Source organism: Drosophila mojavensis, unplaced genomic scaffold (genome assembly GCF_018153725.1).
Source record: "Drosophila mojavensis isolate 15081-1352.22 unplaced genomic scaffold, ASM1815372v1 contig_151, whole genome shotgun sequence".
NCBI classification, from domain to species: domain Eukaryota; kingdom Metazoa; phylum Arthropoda; class Insecta; order Diptera; family Drosophilidae; genus Drosophila; species Drosophila mojavensis.
In genome coordinates, this window is record NW_025318684.1 from 243,062 (window position 1) to 266,817 (window position 23,756).

At 40.2% G+C, this 23,756-nt stretch overlaps 1 protein-coding gene across 10 annotated transcripts in view; it reads left to right on the top strand.

Annotated features, from left to right (window-relative positions):
• The window catches only part of LOC6585777 (twitchin), a 62,769-nt gene extending 39,601 nt beyond the window's left edge, over positions 1-23,168 (top strand). For 8 of the 10 annotated variants that reach the window (XM_032733046.2, XM_044007049.1, XM_044007046.1 and 5 more), the window contains 13 exons: positions 205-1,095; positions 1,161-3,827; positions 3,956-4,237; positions 4,351-4,650; positions 4,714-14,187; positions 15,247-16,225; positions 16,555-16,896; positions 16,971-18,013; positions 20,083-20,139; positions 20,764-20,894; positions 20,960-21,104; positions 21,487-21,789; positions 21,932-23,168. In XM_032733046.2, coding sequence (XP_032588937.2) covers positions 205-1,095; positions 1,161-3,827; positions 3,956-4,237; positions 4,351-4,650; positions 4,714-14,187; positions 15,247-16,225; positions 16,555-16,896; positions 16,971-18,013; positions 20,083-20,139; positions 20,764-20,894; positions 20,960-21,104; positions 21,487-21,789; positions 21,932-22,566 — 17,249 coding nt within the window. In that variant the 3' untranslated portion in view covers positions 22,567-23,168. The remainder of the gene's footprint in view (positions 1-204; positions 1,096-1,160; positions 3,828-3,955; positions 4,238-4,350; positions 4,651-4,713; positions 14,188-15,246; positions 16,226-16,554; positions 16,897-16,970; positions 18,014-20,082; positions 20,140-20,763; positions 20,895-20,959; positions 21,105-21,486; positions 21,790-21,931) is intronic. The other 2 variants (XM_044007042.1, XM_044007048.1) reach the window with 1 other exon arrangement.
• The last annotated feature ends 588 nt before the right edge of the window (positions 23,169-23,756 follow it).

Here is a 23,756-nt window from a genome sequence, read left to right on the forward strand (position 1 = left end):
TTTCTGGGAAAATGTGAAAATAGTTTGCTTATTTACTAAATTATATTATAGTAGCTTTTTATTTCATTTCTGGTACGTATATGCAAATGCTTGTTTTTATGTTGAGCCAAACATTGTTGTTACTACATTATATAATTTTCCCAAACTTATATATAATTTTGAGCGTCAAGCAATCAATATAAAATAATATTCAACACATTTTAGTTAAGCCATCCATAAATCGCGAGAAAATGAAGTCTGTTAAAGTACGAGCTGGTCAAACTGTTAAGTTTGATGTTGATGTTAAAGGTGAGCCAGCCCCCACTCTGACATGGTTCTGCAAGGAAAAGGAAGTAACACCCAGTGGACAGTTACGATTGGATAACGAGGATTATAACACGAAACTTATGTTAATGGATACATCACGGAAAGATACTGGATTTTATAAGCTTAAAGCTGAGAATATTAATGGTATTGACGAAGCTGAAGTCGAAGTCATTATATTGGATAAGCCAGGAAAACCCGAAGGACCCTTGGAAGTCTCGGATATACATAAAGAAGGCTGTAAGCTTAAGTGGAAAAAACCTAAAGACGATGGCGGAGTCCCCCTATCAGGCTATGCTGTTGAAAAAATGGATACAGCGACTGGGAAATGGGTACCTGTAGGAACTATTGATCCTGAAAAGTTAGAGCTCGATGTCAAAAACTTGGATCCTAATCATCGTTATCAGTTCAGAGTAAAGGCCATTAATGAAGAAGGTGACTCAGAGCCACTCGAAACTGATTCGGCTATTACTGCTAAGAATCCATTTGATATATCTGCACCACCTGGACTACCAGAACTTGAAGATTGGGATGAGCATCATGTAAAACTGAAATGGGAACCACCAATTCGGGATGGAGGTTCGCCCATTACAAATTATATAATTGAAGTCATGGACAAGGATTCGGGAGAGTTCGTTAAAGCAGTAGAAACAGAGGGTCCTATTTGCAAGGGAGTCATAAAAAAACTGGAAGAGGGTCAGCAGTACAAATTCCGCGTTCGTGCTATAAACAAAGCTGGTCCTTCGGAGCCATCAGAACAAACTAATTGGCATACTGCCAAACCACGTTTCCGTAAGTTTTTTAAAAATTTATATTTAACATTGTAATACTTATGTATTGATTTTTATTCTTTACAGTGAAGCCCCATATAGACAGAACAAACCTAAAGCCTGTTATTGTGAAAGCTGGTTTGTCTATCAGCTTAGATATTAATATAAGAGGTGAGCCAGCTCCGAAAGTGGAATGGCTGTTTAATGGATTACCTGTGGTTAGTGATGAAGAAGGTATTAACATTGACAACGTTGATTATAATACCAAATTCTTTGTTATGCGAGCCAAACGGCCACAAAGTGGCAAATATACCATTAAGGCAACAAATGAAGTGGGAGAAGATGTTGCTGAATTAGATGTGACTGTACTTGGCAAACCAGGTAAACCTAAGGGTCCGTTGCAAGTTAATGATATTACCAAACACAGCTGTAAGCTGAAGTGGGAAAAGCCTGAAGACGATGGTGGGGCTCCAATTGACTATTACGAAATAGAAAAACTGGATCCACATACTGGGCAATGGCTACCATGCGGCAAAAGTTCCGAGCCTGAAGCTAAGGTTATTGGCTTACACGAAGGCAAGCCCTATAAGTTCCGTGTACGCGCTGTCAATAAAGAGGGCGAGTCTGAAGATTTGGAAACAGAAAAGCCAATTATTGCGAAGAATCCCTATGATGAGCCAGATAAACCAGGTCGACCCGAGCCAACCAATTGGGACAAGGACTTTGTTGATTTAGCATGGGATCCTCCCAAAAACGATGGAGGTGCACCTATTCAAAAATACATAATCCAAATGCGTGATAAGTCAGGTCGCGCCTGGGTAGATGCGTCTACAGTTCCCGGTGACAAAACTAAGGGCACTGTGACCGCTATTGAAGAAGGACATGAATATGAGTTCCGTGTGGTCGCTGTTAATAAAGCCGGTCCAAGTGAGCCCAGCGATGTTTCCAAATCTGTTGTAGCGAAACCACGTTTTTTAAAACCTCACATTGATCGAAAGAATCTACAGAAGAAGATCATGCGCAGTGGCCAATTGTTACACTTGGATGCCACTGTTAAGGCCGAACCTCCAGCAAAAATAACTTGGACCTACAATGGCACTGAAATAAAAAATAATGATAAAATAAAAATTGAAAACGAAGATTATAAAACTACATTTATCATGCCCAAAGTTAAACGTGCAGATAAAGGTATTTACATAGTTACAGCTAAAAATGATTCTGGAGTGGACTCAGTTGAGGTCGAGCTAGAGGTATTATGTAAACCAAGTAAACCAAAAGGACCATTAGCAGTCTCCGATGTGACGGCTGAGAAGGTACATTTGAAATGGGAAAAGCCTGATGATGATGGCGGCGAGCCCATAGAGCATTACGTAGTTGAGCGTATGGATACGGAAACAGGCCGGTGGGTTCCTGTCCTAACGACTAAAATCCCGGAGGCTGATGTAACCGGCCTTACTGAAGGCAAAGAGTACTTATTCCGTGTTAAAGCTGTTAATACTGAAGGCGAATCTGAGCCACTAGTAACTGACATTCCAGTTACTGCCAAAAATCCATATGATGCTGCAGATACACCCGGTAAGCCACAAATAACGGATTGGTCGGCAAATCACGCAGATCTCAAATGGCGGGCACCAGATGACGATGGAGGTGCACCAGTTACAGGATATATTGTTGAAAAAAAAGACAACAACACTGGAAAATGGCAAAAAATTCTGGAAACAAATACACCCGATTGTAAAGTACGTGTTAACGATTTAATTGAAGGCACAAAATATCAATTTCGTGTTAAAGCAGTTAACAAAGCCGGTCATAGTAAGCCATCAGAACCATCTGACCAAATGACTGCTAAGGATAGATTCGCGGCACCCAAAATTGATAGAACAAATATTAAGGACATCATCATCAAAGCTGGCCAAAATATACGCTATGACATTAAAATTTCTGGCGAACCACCACCATCCAAGACATGGTTCCATAACAAAGCTCGTATCGAAGATGATGACTACAATATTGATATGGAATCATATCGTACCAAGCTGGCCGTGCCCTTTGCAAAGCGATTACATACCGGCAAATACACTATTAAGGCCGAAAATGAATCTGGACATGATGAAGCATCGTTTGAAGTGACCGTTCTCGATAAGCCAGCAGCACCAGAGGGTCCACTGCGTGTAACGGATGTTCACAAAGAAGGATGCAAGCTGAAATGGAATCCACCTTTAGACGACGGTGGCGTGCCAATAGAACACTACGTTGTTGAGAAACTAGATGTAGAATCTGGACGTTGGGTACCCTCCGGACGTTTCAAAGAACCATTCGCTGAATTGAATAATCTCGATCCCGGTCATGAATATAAGTTCAGAGTATTAGCTGTTAACACTGAAGGCGAATCGGAGCCATTAATTGGAGAGCAATCGATAATTGCAAAGAATCCTTTTGATGAGCCCGGCAAGCCAGGTACTCCGGAGCCAGTTGATTGGGACAAGGATCGTGTGGATTTGGTATGGCGGCCTCCTCATAACGATGGTGGCTCGCCCATTATTGGCTATGTGGTTGAAAAACGTGAAAAAGGCACAGACAGATGGATTAAAGGAGCGGAAATATCTGTTCCATCGCTTGGAGAAGAGTTCAAAGCTTCTGTGCCAAATCTTGACGAAAACTGCGAATATGAGTTTAGAGTAAAAGCTGTTAATGCAGCAGGTCCTGGAGCACCATCTGACGCTAGCAGATCTGTCTTAACGAAACCAAGAAAATGTAAGTAGTCGAGTCTAATTGTCTATATTCGAATTGCTTCATAAATAAGAGAGTATATAATAGAACTCTGCATAAACTCTTATTGAATATTTTATTATTAATTTTTACTGTTTCTTTTTTTCGGATAGTGGCACCAAAGATTGATCGCAAAAACATTCACACATATAATATTAAAGCTGGTGAGCCAGTATTCCTCGACATTAATGTCAGTGGCGAACCAGCTCCTGAAATTAGTTGGACCCAAAATGGCAAAGGTGTTTTTCCCACATCTGCGAGCCGCATAGAAACAGTTCCCTACAATACTAAATATATCAACAGTAGGTCCGAGAGAAAGGATACTGGTCTTTATAAAATTACAGCTCATAATCTTTATGGTCAAGATCAAGTCGAATTCCAGATCAACATCATAAGTAAGTACATATACTCGTTGCATTAAATAGGCTTTTTTTTGTTTGGTTTGTTTTCTATAAGATCGTTCTGATTCTTGGAGCTAATATACTAACATTTTGTTCAATCCTTGCAGCTAAGCCTGGTAAACCGGTAGGACCGCTTGAAGTATCTGATATTCACAAAGATGGATGCAAGCTTAAATGGAAAAAACCTAAAGATGATGGAGGTGAGCCAATTGATAGCTATTTGGTAGAAAAGTTCGACCCCGACACAGGTGTTTGGTTACCTGTTGGTAAGAGCGATATACCAGAAATTACTGTTGATGGCTTAATACCCGGTCACGAGTATAAGTTCCGTGTGAAGGCTGTAAACAAGGAAGGTGAATCTGAACCGCTTGAGACATTGGGCTCAATAGTCGCCAAAGATCCATTTAGTAAGTTTTAATTACAACTCATTCTATCAATTTTGAAACTTATAATTCTTGTGTATTATTCAGCGGTACCTTCCAAACCTGGCGCCCCAGAACCAACAGACTGGTCAGCCAACAAAGCAGAACTTTCTTGGAATGAACCAGCTAGTGATGGGGGCTCCCCTATCATAGGCTACATTATTGAAATCAAGGATAAATATAGTCCACTATGGGAAAAAGCCTTGGAAACGGACTCGCCTACCCCTATCGCCACTGTGAATGGGCTAATAGAAGGAAATGAATACCAATTCAGAGTAACTGCGTTAAACAAGGGTGGACAATCAGAGCCATCTGATGCAAGCAAGACATTTATAGCTAAGCCGCGTTATCTGGCACCAAAGATAGACCGCAGAAATCTACGTGATGTGACAATATCGGCCGGAACAGCGCTAAAGTTGGACGCTGTTATCATTGGTGAGCCGGCACCAAAAGTGGATTGGAAATTTTCGAATTATCCCTTGCAATTTGGAAAAAATACAACAATTGAAACGCCCGACTATTACACCAAACTTGTTATACGCCCGACTCAAAGGGGTGACTCTGGTGAATATTTGGTAACAGCTACAAATAGCTCTGGCAAGGATAGCGTCCTGATTAATGTAATAATTACGGATAAGCCCACACCGCCTAATGGACCACTTCAGATATCTGATGTACATAAGGAAGGATGTCATTTGAAATGGAAACGACCTAACGATGATGGTGGTACTCCTATTGATTATTTCCAAATAGATAAGTTAGATCCAGAAACTGGTTGTTGGTTACCATGTGGACGATCAACCGAGCCCCAGGCCGATATTACTGGTCTGACGCCCGGTAATGAATATAAATTTAGGATATCGGCTGTAAATGCAGAGGGTGAATCGGCTCCATTAGTTGGCGAAGAATCAATTATAGCCAAGAATCCGTTTGACGAGCCTGGAAAGCCTGAAAATTTAAGAGCAACCGATTGGGATAAGGATCACATCGATTTGACTTGGATGCCACCGTTAAGCGATGGGGGATCTCCAATAGTTGGCTATCTCATTGAAAAGAAAGATAAATATGGTCAATGGGAAAAGGCTTTGGAAGTGCCAGCTGATCAATGCAAGGCTAGTGTTCCTGACCTAACTGAAGGCCAAGCTTACGAATTCCGTGTTAGCGCCGTTAATGCGGCTGGGCCAGGTGAACCATCGAATGCAACACCTTCCATTGTTGCCAAGTCGCGCAATAAGCCGCCAGTTATTGATCGCTCCAACTTAATCGAAGTACGCATCAAGGCTGGGCAAACTTTTACATTTGATTGTAAAGTATCCGGAGAACCAGCACCTTTAACTAAATGGCTACTTAAAAAAAAAGAGGTGTATTCAAAAGATAACGTGAAAGTTACCCATGTTCCCTATAATACCAAACTTAAAGTAACTAATGCGACCCGTTCTGACTCTGGTCTATATACTCTGCTTGCTGAAAACGCTAACGGAGAAGATAGTGCTGATGTAAAAGTAACTGTTATTGACAAGCCATCCCCACCCAATGGACCACTTAAAGTGGAAGATGTTAATGCAGAGAGTTGCACGCTGCAATGGAATCCACCAGATGACGATGGTGGGCAGCCCATCGATAGCTATGTGGTAGAGAAAATGGACGAAGCAACTGGTCGTTGGGTACCAGCAGCAGAGACAGATGGACCAAGCACTAGTTTAAAAGTGATAGGCCTTACACCCGGACATAAATACAAATTTAGAGTACGTGCTAGGAACCGTCAAGGTATATCAGATCCACTTACAACACCTCGTGCCATTGAAGCCAAAAATCCATACGATGAACCCACCAAGCCGGGAACTCCATCTATTAAAGATTTCGACAAAGATTTTGTGGACTTGGAATGGACAAGGCCAGAAAACGATGGTGGTTCACCTATAAGTGGTTATGTAATCGAGAAGCGAGACAAATATTCACCAGATTGGGAGAAGTGCGCTGAAGTCGATGGCGATGTAACTAGCGGTCATGTGCCTGATCTGATTGATGGTGTTAAATATGAATTCCGTGTCAGAGCAGTAAACAAAGCTGGTCCCGGTATACCAAGCGATGCGACTGAACCGCATATTGCGCGTGCCAAGAACTTGCCGCCTAAAATTGATAAGAATTTTATGTTGGATATAAAAATTCGTGCAGGAAACGTATTTGAATTTGATGTGCCAGTTAGTGGAGAGCCAATTCCAAGTAAGGAATGGACCCATGAAGATAATATGGTTATAAATGCAGATCGTGTGAAAATCTCAAATTTCGATGATCGCACGAAATTGCGTATTCTAGATGCTAAACGGGCAGATACTGGATCCTACAAATTGGTTGCCCGCAATATTAATGGTATTGATAGCCATACTGTTAAAGTGACTGTACTAGATGTTCCAACTATTCCCGAAGGACCACTACGTGGGGATGAGGTATCCAAAAACTCAATGACACTGCGTTGGCGACCACCCAAAGATGATGGTGGCTCCGAAATAACGCACTATATCGTTGAAAAAATGGACAATGAAGCAATGCGTTGGGTGCCAGTCGGGGAATGTGCTGGCACTGAGATTCGTGCTGATAATCTTATTGAAAACCATGATTATAATTTTAGAGTACGTGCTGTTAACAAACAAGGGCAATCACAGCCTTTAACAACTAGTCAAGCCATTACAGCTAAGGATCCATATTCCCATCCAGATAAACCAGGCCAACCACAAGCTGTTGATTGGGGCAAGGACTTTGTGGACCTAGAATGGGCTGCACCTAAAAGGGATGGTGGAGCACCTATTTCTTCATATATTGTCGAAAAGAGACCCAAATTCGGACTATGGGAACGTGCTGCTGTTATACCTGGAGATGAGCGAAAAGCCCATATAGCCGATCTAACAGACGGTGGAGAGTACGAGTTCCGTATAATTGCTGTGAATCGCGGTGGTCAGAGCGATCCATCAGATCCATCTGCAACCATTATATGCAAGCCACGCTTCCTGGCCCCATTCTTTGATAAGTCTCTCTTAAATGATATAACTGTTCATGCTGGTAAATGTCTGGGCTGGACGCTACCAATAGAAGCTTCACCACGACCGACAATTAAATGGCTTTACAATGGCAAGGAAATAGAACCAAATAGACGAATTGAGTCAAATATTTTCCAAAATGAACTGACATTTGAAATACCCTCAGCGCTTCGATCTGATGAAGGACGATATACTTTGATACTGAAAAACGAGCACGGTTCATTTGATGCATCAGCACACGCAACAGTACTTGACCGTCCATCAGTGCCAAGGGGTCCACTGGATATCACAAAGATAACCAGGGATGGCTGCCACTTGGGTTGGAAGGCGCCCGATGATGATGGAGGCTCACCAATATTGCATTACATTATTGAAAAAATGGACTTGTCCAGAGGAACATGGTCAGATGCGGGCATGAGTACCCATCCAGTTCATGATATTATACGTCTTGTTCATCGAAAGGAATATTTATTCCGTGTTAAGGCTGTCAATGCAATTGGCGAGTCGGATCCATTAGAAGCATCACAAAGCATTATTGCCAAGAATGACTTTGATGAGCCCGATGCGCCCGGTAAACCAAGTATTACCGATTGGGATCGCGATCATGTTGACCTACAATGGATTGCACCAAAATCGGATGGTGGTGCACCCCTTACCGAATATATTATACAAAAGAAAGAAAAGGGAAGCCCATACTGGGTGAATGTTGTTCACGTACCTCCGAATAAGACTGCAGCAACTGTACCAGAACTTGTCGAGGGCCAAGAATATGAATTTAGAGTAATTGCTGTCAATCAAGCTGGCCAGTCCGAGCCATCCGAACCATCGGATATGATAACGGCCAAGCCACGCTACTTGGCACCAAAGATTATAACACCATTACACGAAGTATGTATTAAGGCCGGACTTATATTCCACATAGATATAGATTTTATTGGCGAGCCAGCACCAGAAGCGATATGGACGCACAGGAGCAATGCATTGAACTCAAATGAAAGATCAACCATTACCACAATAGGACACCATACTGTTGTCCATACTGTTAATTGTCAACGTACAGATTCTGGAATTTATCATTTGCTATTGCGCAATGATTCTGGCATCGATGAGGGTAGCTTTGAACTGATTGTTCTCGATCGTCCCGGCCCACCTGATGGCCCATTAGAGTACGAAGAAATAACTGCTAACTCTGTGACCATATCATGGAAACCACCAAAAGATAATGGCGGATCTGAAATATCTGCATATGTCATAGAGAAAAGGGATTTAACACATGGTGGCGGTTGGGTACCTGCTGTTTCGTACGTTAACGCAAAATACAATCATGCAGTTGTTCCGAGACTCTTAGAAGGTACTAAATACGAGTTTAGAGTAATGGCTGAGAATTTGCAGGGACGTTCCGATCCATTAGCATCGGATCAGCCTGTTATAGCTAAAAGTCAATACACCGTCCCTGGAGCACCAGGTAAACCAGAATTATTGGACAGTGATAAAGATCATATTACTATCAAATGGAAACAGCCCATAAGCAACGGTGGCTCACCCATAATTGGCTATGATATTGAGCGTCGAGATGTAAATACTGGTCGGTGGATCAAAATTAATGGAGAGCCAACTCCGACCACCGAATATAGGGATGACCGAGTATCACAAAATCATCAATATCAATACAGAGTATCGGCAGTCAATGCAGCCGGAAATGGCAAACCTTCAGAGCCATCATCTACACTCAATGCGCGCCCCATGCGGGAGAAGCCAAAACTCCATCTCGATGGCTTGCTCGGCAGACGTATTAAAGTACGTGCTGGTGAACCAGTCAGCGTTCATATTCCGATCTCTGGTGCACCAACGCCGACGGTTGAATGGAAGCGCGGTGACATAAAATTATCAGACGGTAGTAAAATCTCATTCGACACAAATACGGAGCGTACAATTTTCCGTATTGATGATTCAACTAGGAAAGACTCTGGAGTATATAAAATTACAGTATCCAATGAATTCGGAAAAGAATCTGCTGATATTGAAATAATAGTAGTTGATAAACCAGGGCCGCCCGAAGGTCCCCTGACCTACACTGAGATAGCACCTGATCACATTTCATTGCAATGGAATTTACCGACAGATGATGGTGGCAGTGACATAACAGGCTTTATTGTTGAATTTACAGAGTTTGGTGTTGATGATTGGAAGCCTGTACCTGGCTACTGCCCGAAAACAAATTACACAGTCAAGGGGCTAACTGAAGGAAAAAAATATTTATTCCGTGTCACAGCTGAGAATATATACGGCATTTCCGATGCTCTCGAAGGTAAGCCAGTTGTAGCAAAGTCCCCATTCGATCCACCAGGTTCACCCACACAGCCTCAAGTTGTTGGATATACCCCAAGCTCAGCATCGTTGGAATGGCATCCACCAGATTATTGCGGCGGAAAACCGATTTCAGGTTATATTGTAGAAAGACGAGAACGCGGTGGCGAATGGATTAAGTGTAATAATTATCCAACGCCGAATACCAGCTATACAGTGCCCGATTTGCGTGAAGGCTCTAGATACGAGTTCCGTGTAACTGCTGTCAATGAAGCTGGTCCCGGCAGCCCATCAAAGCCATCTGATCTTATGTCAGCTGAACTACAACGCTATCGTCCCGATCCACCCGAACCACCAAAGGCCGACCGCATCACAAGGGATAGTGTTACATTGTCCTGGCGGCCTCCGCGAAACGATGGAAAATCCAAAATCAAAGGCTTTTATATTGAGCAACGACCTAAAAATTCAAAAGATTGGAAACCAATTAATGACATACCAATTAATTCTACTGTGTTTACGGTACCAGATTTGAAAGAAGGCGAAGAATATTCATTCCGCATTATTGCAGAAAACGATGTTGGACGGTCAGATCCTTCCAAACCATCACAGCCCATACAAATTGAAGAACAGCCCAATAAGCCATGCATGGACTTAGGTGGAGTTCGCGATATAATTTGTCGTGCCGGAGACGATTTCAGCATTCACGTACCATATGTTGCTTTCCCAAAACCGACAGCATTCTGGTATTCAAATGATATTGTGCTGGATGATGATCAACGTGTGCACCAGCACTTAACTGATGACGCTGCTTCATTCGTTGTAAAGAACTCAAGGCGATCGGACTCAGGGCAGTATAGACTACAGCTTAAAAATCCACACGGCTATGATACGGCTACCATTAACGTAAAAGTCTTGGATAGACCTGGAGCACCAAGCAATTTGCGTGCTGATGAATTTGCGGGTGATTCTTTGACATTATATTGGAATCCGCCACTAGATGATGGTGGCTCTCCTATTCAGAACTATATTGTTGAGAAAAAAGAGGCTCGTTCTTCAACTTGGACAAAAGTCAGTAGCTACTGTACTGTGCCATTTGTACGTGTACGTAATCTGACAATTGGTAAGGAATATGATTTCCGAGTAATTGCGGAAAATAAATATGGTGAATCAGATCCAGCCATAACGTCAGAGCCCATCAGAGCAAGGCATCCATTCGATGTACCAAATGCACCTGGCATACCTCGTGGCATAGATTCCACAGAGGATAGTATTACGATTGCCTGGTCTAAGCCCAAACATGATGGTGGATCACCAATAACCGGATACGTAATCGAGAAGCGACTTTTGAGTGAAGACAAATGGACAAAGGCTGTTCATGCCCTCTGTCCAGATCTTACCTGCAAGATACCCAACTTAATAGAAAATGCAGAATATGAATTTAGAGTTGCTGCTGTCAATGCGGCGGGTCAATCACCATTTAGTGCATCAAGCGAGCTTGTTTTCTGTCGCCGTCCGCCCCACGCGCCAAAAATAACATCTGACTTATCTATAAGGGATATGACTGTAATTGCTGGTGATGAATTCCATATAACTGTACCATATCATGCGAATCCACGGCCAACACCTTCTTGGAATATCAATGGTATCGAAGTATCAGCCGATGAACGCATTCGATTTGATACAGATGATTACAGCTCAGTTTACCACAATAAATGTGCTAAGCGTTCGGAAACTGGATCCTATACAATTACATTAACAAATAGCAAGGGCTCCGACACAGCATCCTGTCATGTGACCGTTGTTGACAGACCTGGTGCACCACAAGGTCCATTGAATGCCTATGATATCACACCAGATACGTGTACACTAGCTTGGAAGACACCACTTGACGATGGTGGGTCACCAATCACAAATTATGTGGTTGAGAAATTGGATACTAGTGGTACATGGGTAAAGGTTAGCAGTTTTGTACGCAATACACATTACGATGTAATGGGCCTGGAACCCAATCACAAATACCATTTTCGTATAAGAGCTGAGAATCAATATGGACTATCAGAGTCACTAGACATGCCTGAACCCATAACTGCCAAACATCAATTCACTGTTCCCGATGAACCTGGCCAGCCGAAGGTAATTGATTGGGATTCTGGCAATGTAACATTAATATGGACACGTCCAGCCAGTGATGGTGGCTCTCGCATTCAGGGTTATCAAATTGAATACCGTGACATCGTCAATGACTCGTCATGGAATACCTATGAGTATTTAATAAAAGACACTAAATATCAATTGTACAACTTAACGAATGGTAGCGAATATGAATTCCGTATTAAAGCGAAGAATGCTGCTGGCTACAGTAAACCATCTCCTCCATCAATGCGATTCAAGCTGAAGGGTAAATTTAATATACCATCTCCTCCAGGTACACCACAGGTTACGAAAGTGGGCAAGAACTATGTTGATCTAAAATGGGAGAAGCCACTCAGCGATGGAGGCTCTCGCATTACTGGTTACATTATAGAGCGTCGAGATATTGGGGGTGCTGTTTGGGTTAAATGTAATGATTACAATGTTCTCGATACTGAATTCACAGTTATTAACCTTATCGAAATGGGCGATTATGAATTCCGAATTTTTGCTATTAATGCTGCAGGACGCTCAGAGCCCAGCCATTGTACTATGCCCATTAAGGTCTGCGAAATTTTAGGTGGCGAGAAGCCAGATTGGATATCGAGATTACAAGACAGGATTGCACCTTGTGGCAAAGACTTTACGTTACAGTGCGCTGCATCTGGTAAGCCAAGTCCCACAGCCAGATGGTTGAGAAATGGTAAAGAAATCCAGATGCAACCTGGAGGACGTTTCACATGTGATAGTAAAGACGGTGCCTTTCGTTTACACATCACAAATGTACAATCTGGCGATGATGGTGACTATACTTGTGAAGCGATTAACTCGCTTGGATTTGTGCATACATCTGGTTATCTTAAAGTTGGCTCACCACCGATTATAAACCGATGCCCCGATGAGTTGTATTTACCAGAGGGCGATAATACAAAAATTAAGATTTACTATTCCGGCGATCAGCCACTTTCAGTGAAGATAACCAGAAATAACGAGCTCATCTCCGATGTGGCTGACGAATCTCATTTTAAATATACTATCTTTGATGATTATATTGCTATATTTATTCGCGATATCGTTAAGACCGATGGTGGCAACTATCAAATTGAGCTCAGCAATGATTCTGGTAGTGCAGTCGGACGTTTTGATGCACGTATTACCGGATTGCCTTCAGCACCCGTTGGACCAATAGGAATTTCCCATATCAACAAGCATTCATGTATATTGGCCTGGCGTCCACCAGTGTATGATGGTGGTCTGAGAATAACTCATTATGTGGTTGAACGGAAGGATATATCGTCACCCCATTGGATCACTGTGTCCAGCACCTGCAAGGATACAAACTTCAATGTGCAAGGTCTGATCGAAAACCAAGAGTATATATTCCGCGTAATGGCTGTTAATGAAAACGGCATAGGTTCCCCATTGGAAGGCTTGAATCCAATTCGTGCCAAGGCACCAATCGATCCACCATCACCTCCTGGCATTCCTGACATTACTGAGATTGGTGGAGACTTTGTCCATTTAGAATGGAACAAACCGGAGTTGGATGGTGGTAGCTATATACAAGGATATTGGATTGAGAAACGAGAAATTGGCAGCGATACTTGGCAACGAGTTAATCAAATTATTTGTGCTGCAAATCAAATCAACTGTCATCATTTGATTGAAGGTCGTCAGTACGAATTCCGCGTATTCGCACAAAATACAGCTGGACTCTCGAAACCGTCGACCGCCTCGCAGGCCGTTAAAATAGTCGATCCAAAGGCGGCAACACCTCCTGTTGTTGTGAAGCCACTACGTGATGCGAACTGCATACAAAACCATAATGCACAGTTCACATGTGAAATCACCGGAGTTCCTCGACCAACCATAACTTGGTATAAAGGAGCGCGTGAGATTACGAGTGGAGCTCGCTATCACATCTATTCCGAGGGTGATAATCACTTCTTGAATATTAACGACGTATTCGGCGAAGATGCTGATGAATATGTTTGTCGTGCCGTAAATAAAGCCGGTGCCAAGTCAACACGTGCAGCTCTCGCCATTATGAGTAAGTATTTCATTACCACATTAACACCACTAGCTGAGTCGAAGAAAGCATTGAATTTGATTTAAATGTAAATTACACATGTATTTATATGTGGACATGTGCTATTTCTTGTGTAAGCAGAAAAGAAGCTAAGAATTATGGAATTATCAGTTCCTCGAAGGATCTATAAGAATCTTGACTATTAGGTTTTATTATTGTAAGCTGAGCCCATTAACAAGAAAGAAAGCTCTAGTCGAGACTGCTCGACTACGAGCAACTAATATTTCAATAATTATTCGCATATGCACACAACCAGACATACGTACGCACACATAAACACGCATTGGCTGCAGTGCTTTATGGGAAATTTTGCCGATTTTCATCGTATTTTGTCGTTTTTTTTTTTTTTCGAAATAATAAAATGTATTATTTTTTTTTTACCATCTTAATAAAACTCCAAACTTTAAGGTACTGTACCCAAAATGTTGAATAACAGTCCACTGTTAAGCCTAACAGCTGTTAAAATCAGCTGTTATCTTCGAAAAGCATGTGCCTTCAGCTTACAATTTGTGGTCGCCGATTTTCAAATCGTCGTTATTCAATGACCAGATATAATTTTTGAGAAATTCAAAAAGGATATGAATAATAATAATAATAATATGAATAATAATAATAAAATAATAAATTATATATGTATATAAGTATATTCTTCACAAGCTCAGTCTCGTAATCCACAAAATTTAGTGACTTGAAATTTGAAATGTACTACCTGAATGTATAGCTTTAACACTTTGTAAGTTGTGAGTTCTATCGGTTCGACGCACGTATATATCCAATGTATCGTAGACACATCTGTAGACAACGCGACTATATATTTTTAACATTTTCAGTGCATATAGGTTTACCCCTGGTATCGAGAAAAGTTTAACCCAATTAGTTATGAGTATATATTCTCCCAGATGGATAGCAAAAAACACATTGAACAAATCTAATAGACTCATTTCACTTTTTTAATAAGCATGAAAATAGAGTCAGATACTATATCAACGTCACTAAAATTAATTTATTGACAATTTGTAGCTGCGCCGAAGTTGAATGTTCCACCACGATTCAGAGACACTGCTTACTTTGATAAGGGGGAAAATGTTGTCATTAAAATACCATTCACTGGTTTCCCCAAACCCCGTATTAATTGGGTAAAGGATGGAGATAAAATTGAATCTGGCGGACACTACAATGTTGAAGTCAAAGACCGCCACGCCATATTAACCATTCTTGATGGATCGCGGCTCGATTCTGGCCCATACCGAATAACGGCAGAGAATGAACTTGGGTCGGATACGGCTGTAATTCAAGTGCAAATCAGTGATCGTCCAGATCCACCACGGTTCCCATTGGTTGAGAGTATTGGTACAGACTCGTTATCTCTAAGCTGGAAGGCACCTGTTTGGGATGGCGGCAGCGATATTACAAATTATCTAGTTGAAAGGCGTGAGCATCCACTTTCTTCATGGATACGTGTTGGAAACACTCGTTTCACTTCAATGGCTGTTACTGGTCTGACACCTGGCAAAGAGTATGATTTCCGTATATTTGCCGATAATGTCTATGGACGATCTGATCCATCGGAGGTAAGCACACTGATCAAGACGAAAGAGTCCATTAAGAAGAAGCCCATAGAGCGTAAATGGGAATTGGATGAAAACGGCAAAAAGATACGCGGCAAGGCTGATGGACCAATTAAAGACTACGATTCATATGTATTCGACATATACTCGAAATTCGTGCCACAGCCCGTTGAAATTTCCCATCAAAGCGTTTATGATAGATACGATATACTTGAGGAGATCGGTACCGGTGCCTTTGGTGTTGTGCACAGATGTCGGGAGCGTAGCACTGGAAATATATTCGCTGCCAAATTTATACCCGTATCACATGCTGTTGAAAAAGACTTGATTCGACGTGAGATTGACATTATGAACCAGTTGCATCATCAAAAATTGATCAACTTACACGATGCTTTCGAAGATGATGACGAAATGGTTCTTATACTTGAATTGTAAGTAAAAGAAAAATTCATAACTTATTACTTACTAAGCCAAATATGACAGGTACCTATTCTTATTCTTCTATAATATAATTAAAAATTTCTTCATATTTCATGACGTGAATAGAGTGCCTATCACTTAAAAAAAATAAAATAAATAAAGAAATACAATATTTATCATGATTTATTTAAAAGCAGATCAAAAATTATTTATTAATATATAAAATACGTATATCAGAGCCACTATATGTATGTAGTTATATATTAAATTATATTATAGTTAATAATTATATTTGTTACTATTTAATATTATATAAATAAATTTCGTTTATTCGTCACAGCTTATCTGGTGGAGAATTATTTGAACGTATCACTGCAGAAGGTTACGTTATGACCGAAGCCGAAGTTATTAATTATATGAGACAGATCTGCGAAGGTATCAAACATATGCACGAGAAGAATATTATTCACTTGGACATAAAGCCGGAGAATATAATGTGCCAGACACGCAGCAGTACAAACGTGAAACTAATTGATTTTGGTCTGGCCACACGATTGGATCCTAACGAAGTCGTAAAAATCACAACAGGCACAGCCGAATTTGCAGCCCCTGAAATTGTAAACAGAGAGCCAGTTGGCTTCTATACAGATATGTGGGCTACGGGTGTGCTTGCTTATGTGCTGTAAGTTTATTTCATTAAAACATTGAGAAATATGTAATTCTGCTAAATGCTTGCTTTCTTTGCGCATGTTATAGCCTAAGTGGACTTTCGCCATTTGCTGGAGAGAACGATATACAGACTCTAAAGAATGTTAAAGCCTGTGATTGGGACTTCGATATGGATGCATTTAAGCATATATCCGACGAGGGCAAAGATTTTATACGCAAGCTTCTTGTTGCCAACAAAGAGAAACGAATGACTGCCCACGAATGTCTGCTTCATCCATGGCTGACAGGCGATCACAGGGAGCTAACACAGAAGATTGCTCGCGATCGTTATTTAGCATATCGGGAGAAATTGCGAAAGAAATACGAGGAGTTTGGAAAGTATCTATTGCCTATTGGCCGCCTATCCGAGTATTCATCACTACGAAAATTGTTAATGGAGAAATATAAGATTCATGACGCCGTGTTCGATCGTCGACAAGCTGCTCCTCGATTTGTCATCCGACCCTCGTCACAGTTCTGTTACGAAGGACAGAGCGTTAAATTCTATTGTAGGTGCATCGCGATTGCCACGCCCACGCTCACTTGGACACACAACAATATTGAGTTAAGACAGAGCGTTAAATTTATGAAACGCTATGCAGGAGATGACTATTACTTTATAATTAATCGTGTCAAGCTAGATGATCGTGGCGAATACATAATACGCGCCGAAAACCATTACGGTTCCAGAGAGGAAGTAGTGTTCCTCAATGTACATCCACTGCCAAAGGAACAACCAAGATATAGAACCGAATCGACACCGGTTCGACGTCGTGAGCCCTTGCCCTACACCTTCTGGCAGGAGGAAGCGGAATCGGCACCCAGTTTTACATTCCTATTACGTCCACGCGTCATGCAGGCCCGCGACACATGTAAGCTCCTCTGTTGTCTAAGTGGCAAGCCCGTTCCTACTGTCAAGTGGTATAAGGATGGGCGTGAGCTGAGCAAATACGAATACGCAATGACCCACTCCGATGGCGTTGTCACAATGGAAATAATTGATTGTAAGCCCTCAGACTCTGGGAAATACAGCTGTAAGGCAACGAATTGCCATGGAACAGATGAGACAGCATGCGTCGTTATTGTGGAAGGTAATTTCTATTTATACTAAGATATCTTATCCTTGAAATAGTTGCCGATCATCCGAAGTCGGTGTATAAAAATATAATATATACAGTCAGCAAATAAAGTTTAGGTACACTTCGCTCATCAACATTACTTGTTAAACAAGTAAGAAAGCTGTAGTCGAGACTACAAGATCCCCTCAACCCTTCGAGCAACTGATATTTCATTAATTATTCGCACATGCACACACACATGCACACACACACGCACACACACAGGCATACGCACTCGCGCATAAACACGCATTGGCTGCAGTGGTGGCTTACTATGGAAATTTAATTGTTTCATAACTTTTATTGTGGATGGACTATCCTTATGATTTCAGATTATGAATATAACATAGATATGCATGTATTTGCCAAAGCCCAAATCTCTAGTATTTGAAATACACTTTTACACAGATGGGTGAGGGAGTGAATATAAGGGTGGGGGGTATATTTTGACCAAAATCGAAATTCTATAAAGTACATATAAATCTATTTTGGCGACTAGGGCTTTAAAGATATAGCAGAAATAAATGTTTTACTGGTTTTCGATAATGTTTTTAATCGATATTAAAAAACCGAGGCAGATTATCGATTTTTAGGATACAAAATTTCAATTGTCTAGTTCTATCTTCTGAGATCGACGCGTTCAAGCACACGTACAGACGGATGGACAGACAGACGGACAGGGCTAAATCGACTCAGCTCGTCACCCTGATCAAGAATATATACTTTGTGGGATCTGACACGCTCTGTTACATACATTTCATCAAAATGGGTTCAACACACTCACAGATCCACATAACCACACAGGCATAGGCTGCAGTGTGGGCATACTATATGAACTTAATTATTTAATAACATTTCTTGTGGATTCTCTTTAAGGAACTTTTAGATTTATAAAGTGTTATAAGTGTTTTTCCTGATCCGCCCACTAGGGGCGTGGCAAATCGGAAAATGCATTTTCCGATATGTCAGAAATCAAATGGCAAATCGAATAAAACTGTATCTTCAAGAGTTTTACAGATAGAGCGCTGAAATTTTGCTCGTAAGCTAATGTTATGATTCTATAAATTCTTATATGTCTACGCCCATTAGGGGAGTGGCAAATCGGAACTGAGGATATAGTGATTTTTTAAATTCTGCTATATTTTGCTTTGACGAATTCACGCATTTCAATGTTATAATCACGTTCTAAAAGTTTTATGAACATAGTCCATAGTCCAAAAGTTTCATGAACATAGTCCATCCAAAAGAAATGCTAAGTTAAACAGTTAGTACCACTCTTGGCACTTGGCAAGGTGTCGGAGCAATTTAAGAAATTTTCGCCATAAACACACCCGAAAGGGTTCCAGAATAAATATTGTGGATAAAAATAAATATTTAAAAAAAATTATTTAAAAAAAAGCATACAATAATAAATAAATTATAATTATTTCCTATTTTCCTAATAATAAATTTCGTTACGCTAGATTGCCCGAATCCGCCCCTGTGCGAAGAGCTGAATCGAAATAGCTTGTCCGTCTGTCCGTATGAACGCCGAGATCTCAGAAGGCATACGGCAATACATACTCGTGTATACCATACGCAGTACGAGTTTATCATATTTTTTCGATAACTCACCCAATATCTTTTTTTATCGAGAATAATCGATACATTGATTTTTGTTTTTTAGGCATAATTTGAATACTATTAGACCTAAAGACTTTCGATTCACTAAGCACTCCTACTTGTTTCATTTAATGTAATGTAATAAAGCTGGTTGAAAAATTGCTGTGTATCTAAATTTTATTTACTTACTGTATATATACAGTAAGCTAATAAAGTGTATATATATAAATATGTATACGCATATACATATATGTATGTGTTTAAGCATAGAATTTTCTCCACTTTTCTTATCTACTATCCACATATGATATACAGATGGCATGATATACTACACATATATAGATGTAGTATATGAACACATATTATTTTCATTTGTCTTTGAGCTTAATCTTTTAAACATATGATTTCTTGCATTTACTCAAATTCAATGTCTTATCCAGGAGAATGGGTTACACCTGAGCAGGCCGAACTTGCACACAACTTCCTTTACTCAGGAGGTAATTTTTTATAAATAAACTCTCGTCTAAAACATACACATACTATTACTTATGTTTACTTATTCTCTACTTATTCTGTACTCTTAAGCATGCATACTTTCATACTCATACATAATTATTCTACCTATGTGGAGTTAAATTTATGTCTTTTTTGTATAATATGTAGTATACCACATGCATGTTATAAAAATTGGAGTCGATTTAGTAATTCGAGATTAAAAACTCGATTCCTAATGATGGTTCATATCTAAAGTTAGAGCTTAAAGCTAAAAAAAAAAAGACCAGTGAACTTATCGACTATGACACCTTTTAAGGATATAACGAAAGAACTTATGAAATCGTCAAATTTCTGTATTCCCTTTAGATCTTACGATATCATTTTATTCGCAATAACTTTCCTAATCAGTGCATCGACCTAGAACATTTTGAGTTGTTTATTTACTTTTGTATACTACTAAAACAAACATCCTAAATTTGTCCCTATCTCCTTTTCCCTCACACCCGTAGAAAGTAGCTAATAGTTAAGCACGACATGGAAAAGTGTCTATATCCCTGCCTAAAAAGCAATATGTAACATTTATCTCAACTTTGTTTGTTTGTATTTATTTTTTTATTTTCTAACAGATCGAAAATACATCGAACAGCCCATCAAACCGGCTCCTCCACCGATTATAGCCACACGCCAATTCACGTCGTCAAATATTTCCAGCAGTTCACATCAGTCATCAAGCTCGACATCGACGGCGGACGTTAAGGTGAGAGTAGAAGGACATAATTGATTCAAAAAGGGGTCTAATTGATTGGTAACTGTTTCTTTTAGATGGTCACCAACAGCAACTCGACAACAAGCACAAGTTCCTCATCGACACAGAATAGCATTTCAGGCAAAAAGAAATATGCAACCAGTAGCTTACAGGCACCCGGCAGTCCATCACGATCTCGTAGTGCTACCAAAGAGCTAATACGTACGTAGTTCTTATGAAAACTATTAACTAATATGTTATTAACCATATGTTCTAAGCAAAACGATCTCTTAAGCTACAACAGTTGAAAGTTTAAATTTCTATCGTGTACAATAACTATAATTTGGCTTAAATTTTGAATTCTAATTTGAATACTGTTACACCTAAGAGTTCAGTTTTACTGTGTAGATGCATGTTACTAATATAACGGTTTATAGAAACGGTAAATCAGGGAAATACTTCAACATCAAAATAGTTGGCATTAAATAAAGAGGAAACTTGTTTAAATACAGACTCACAATTTTTGCACTGTATATATAGATTACAATTTACATTAATAAGACAAGACATATGAAATTAATGGGAATTTACATTTTGCACTTAGTTCCACCCGACGATTCCTTAATGTGTAAGCCAGAGTTCACTAAACCACTTCACGACTTGACAATTCGCGATGGCGAGCAGTTGCAGTTGATGTGCCATGTCAAGGGGGATCCGGAGCCACAAATCACATGGTCCAAAAATGGCAAGTCGATATCGTCATCCGAAATAATGGATCTAAAATACAAAAACGGTATTGCAACGCTCACCATCCACGAAGTTTTCCCAGAAGATGAAGGCGTCTACTCTTGCACGGCGACAAACTCAATTAGCGCTGTCGAAACGAAGTGCAGGCTAACCATTCAACGTGAGTGTTAAACATCTTGATAGCTCATAGTCCTGTTGGGATCCTTTTCCAACGATATTTTATATTTACGTGATCGTTGGTAAATACGACACAGATTGATAGAAATATTTTTTTCTTTGATTGTACCGCTCTTTATTCATAGCTCTGGACAAGCAGTCAAGCAAGCGACAGGCAACTGGTAGTGACAAGCCACCAAAGATAGTTAGCCACTTGGAGTCCAGATTTGTAAAGGATGGAGACGCGGTTACTTTGGCTTGTCGTATTATTGGTGCCGATCATTTTGATGTCGTTTGGCTGCACAATAATAAAGAGATTAAGCCAAGCAAGGATTTCCAATATACGAACGAGGCAAACATTTATCGTTTGCAGATCGCTGAAATTTTCCCAGAAGATGGCGGCACATATACATGCGAGGCGTTTAACGATGCGGGGGAATCATTCAGTACCTGTACAATCAATGTTATCGTACCTGGCGATGATCCCAAACAGCCGACATTCGTTCAATTTCCCGTTTCCGTTTCCGTTACGGAGGGAGAAGATGCCCACTTCGAATGCGAATTCGATGGAGAGCTGATCAATCTAGCTTGGTTAAAGGATGGTAAACCTATTGATGAAGCACGCACCAGATACTCGTTTACCAAGGATGGCAATCGCTATAAGTTCACTGTAAACAAATGTACTTTAGATGATGTAGGACAATATCAGGCAAAAGCTTTATCCAAGAAAGGTGAAACCCTGAGCGCATTTTCGGTAAATGTCCTCAGCTCCGATGCCTAAATTTCAACAAAGCTAACGAAAATATAAGTTTATTAGACTGCTCATGAAATAGATATCATTTATGTATTTAATTCACATGGAAAATGACACCCAAAATATAAAAAAATGGAAACCAACAATCCATTTAGGAAGACTGCGGTAGTGGAGTCCATGCTAAGAAATTGTCCTCCTTGAACCGTATCTAACCTTACTATTCATATATGTAATACCTTAGAGATAAACAAAATAATATTGCCTACATCCTTACACATAAGCAAAATGTATAAAAATTTATCAATTTTACAGCTGTTTCCATTTTGCTTTACGTTTCTTAATGTATGTATATATATATCTTCTCTTATATATTCTATATATTAAATTCACTGAAGAACACTTCATGTACGGAAGCAGTGAACCAAACTTAAGGCTGGGCCATTTCTCTGACTGACTGATTGTTGGCATCCTCAATGACCATCTACCAAATTCACAAAGTCAGCGAAGTAGCCCAACTTAAGATAGTCTTCTGCCATACCTATGCATCTGGAATGCATGCATACTTTATAAATGTGAAATGTTCACGGCTATCGAAACAAAAATATAAGACTAAAAAATTTAAAATCGAATTCATAATAAACGACAAAATTAATAATAAAAATGTCTATATTTATTAAAATAGGAAGAAAACTCGAGTTGGGGTGCTCGAGACTACGAGATCCCCAGAACAATGCTGCCAACTTTTCCGGGAGAGAAAATGCTAAATTAACCTTTCACACCTGCTAGAAACAGCTAGATCAAATTCAAGAATAGCCAGAAATGTAGCCATTTCAATTTGTATACCTGAACCCATTGAATATGGGAAATCAGGGTATAAAAGTATACATACATATTCTTGATCAGGGCGACGGGCTGAGTCGATTTAGCCCGATCCGTCTGTCTGTCCGTATGTATGAACGCGTCGATCTAAGAAGCTATAAGACCTAGAGACTTGATTTTTTTTTAATGTCCGTAAAAAAAGTCAATCCACAAGAAAAGTTATTAAGCAATTAAGTCTTTTCCGCGCGTGCGTATGTGTATGTGTGCATGTTTGTGTGCATGTGTTGTTTCTTGTGTAAGCGGGAAGACGCGAAGAATTATTGAAATATCAGCTGCTCGAAGGGGATCTCGCACTCGAGCAGTCTCGACCACTGCTGCCAATTTAGCTTTTTTCATGT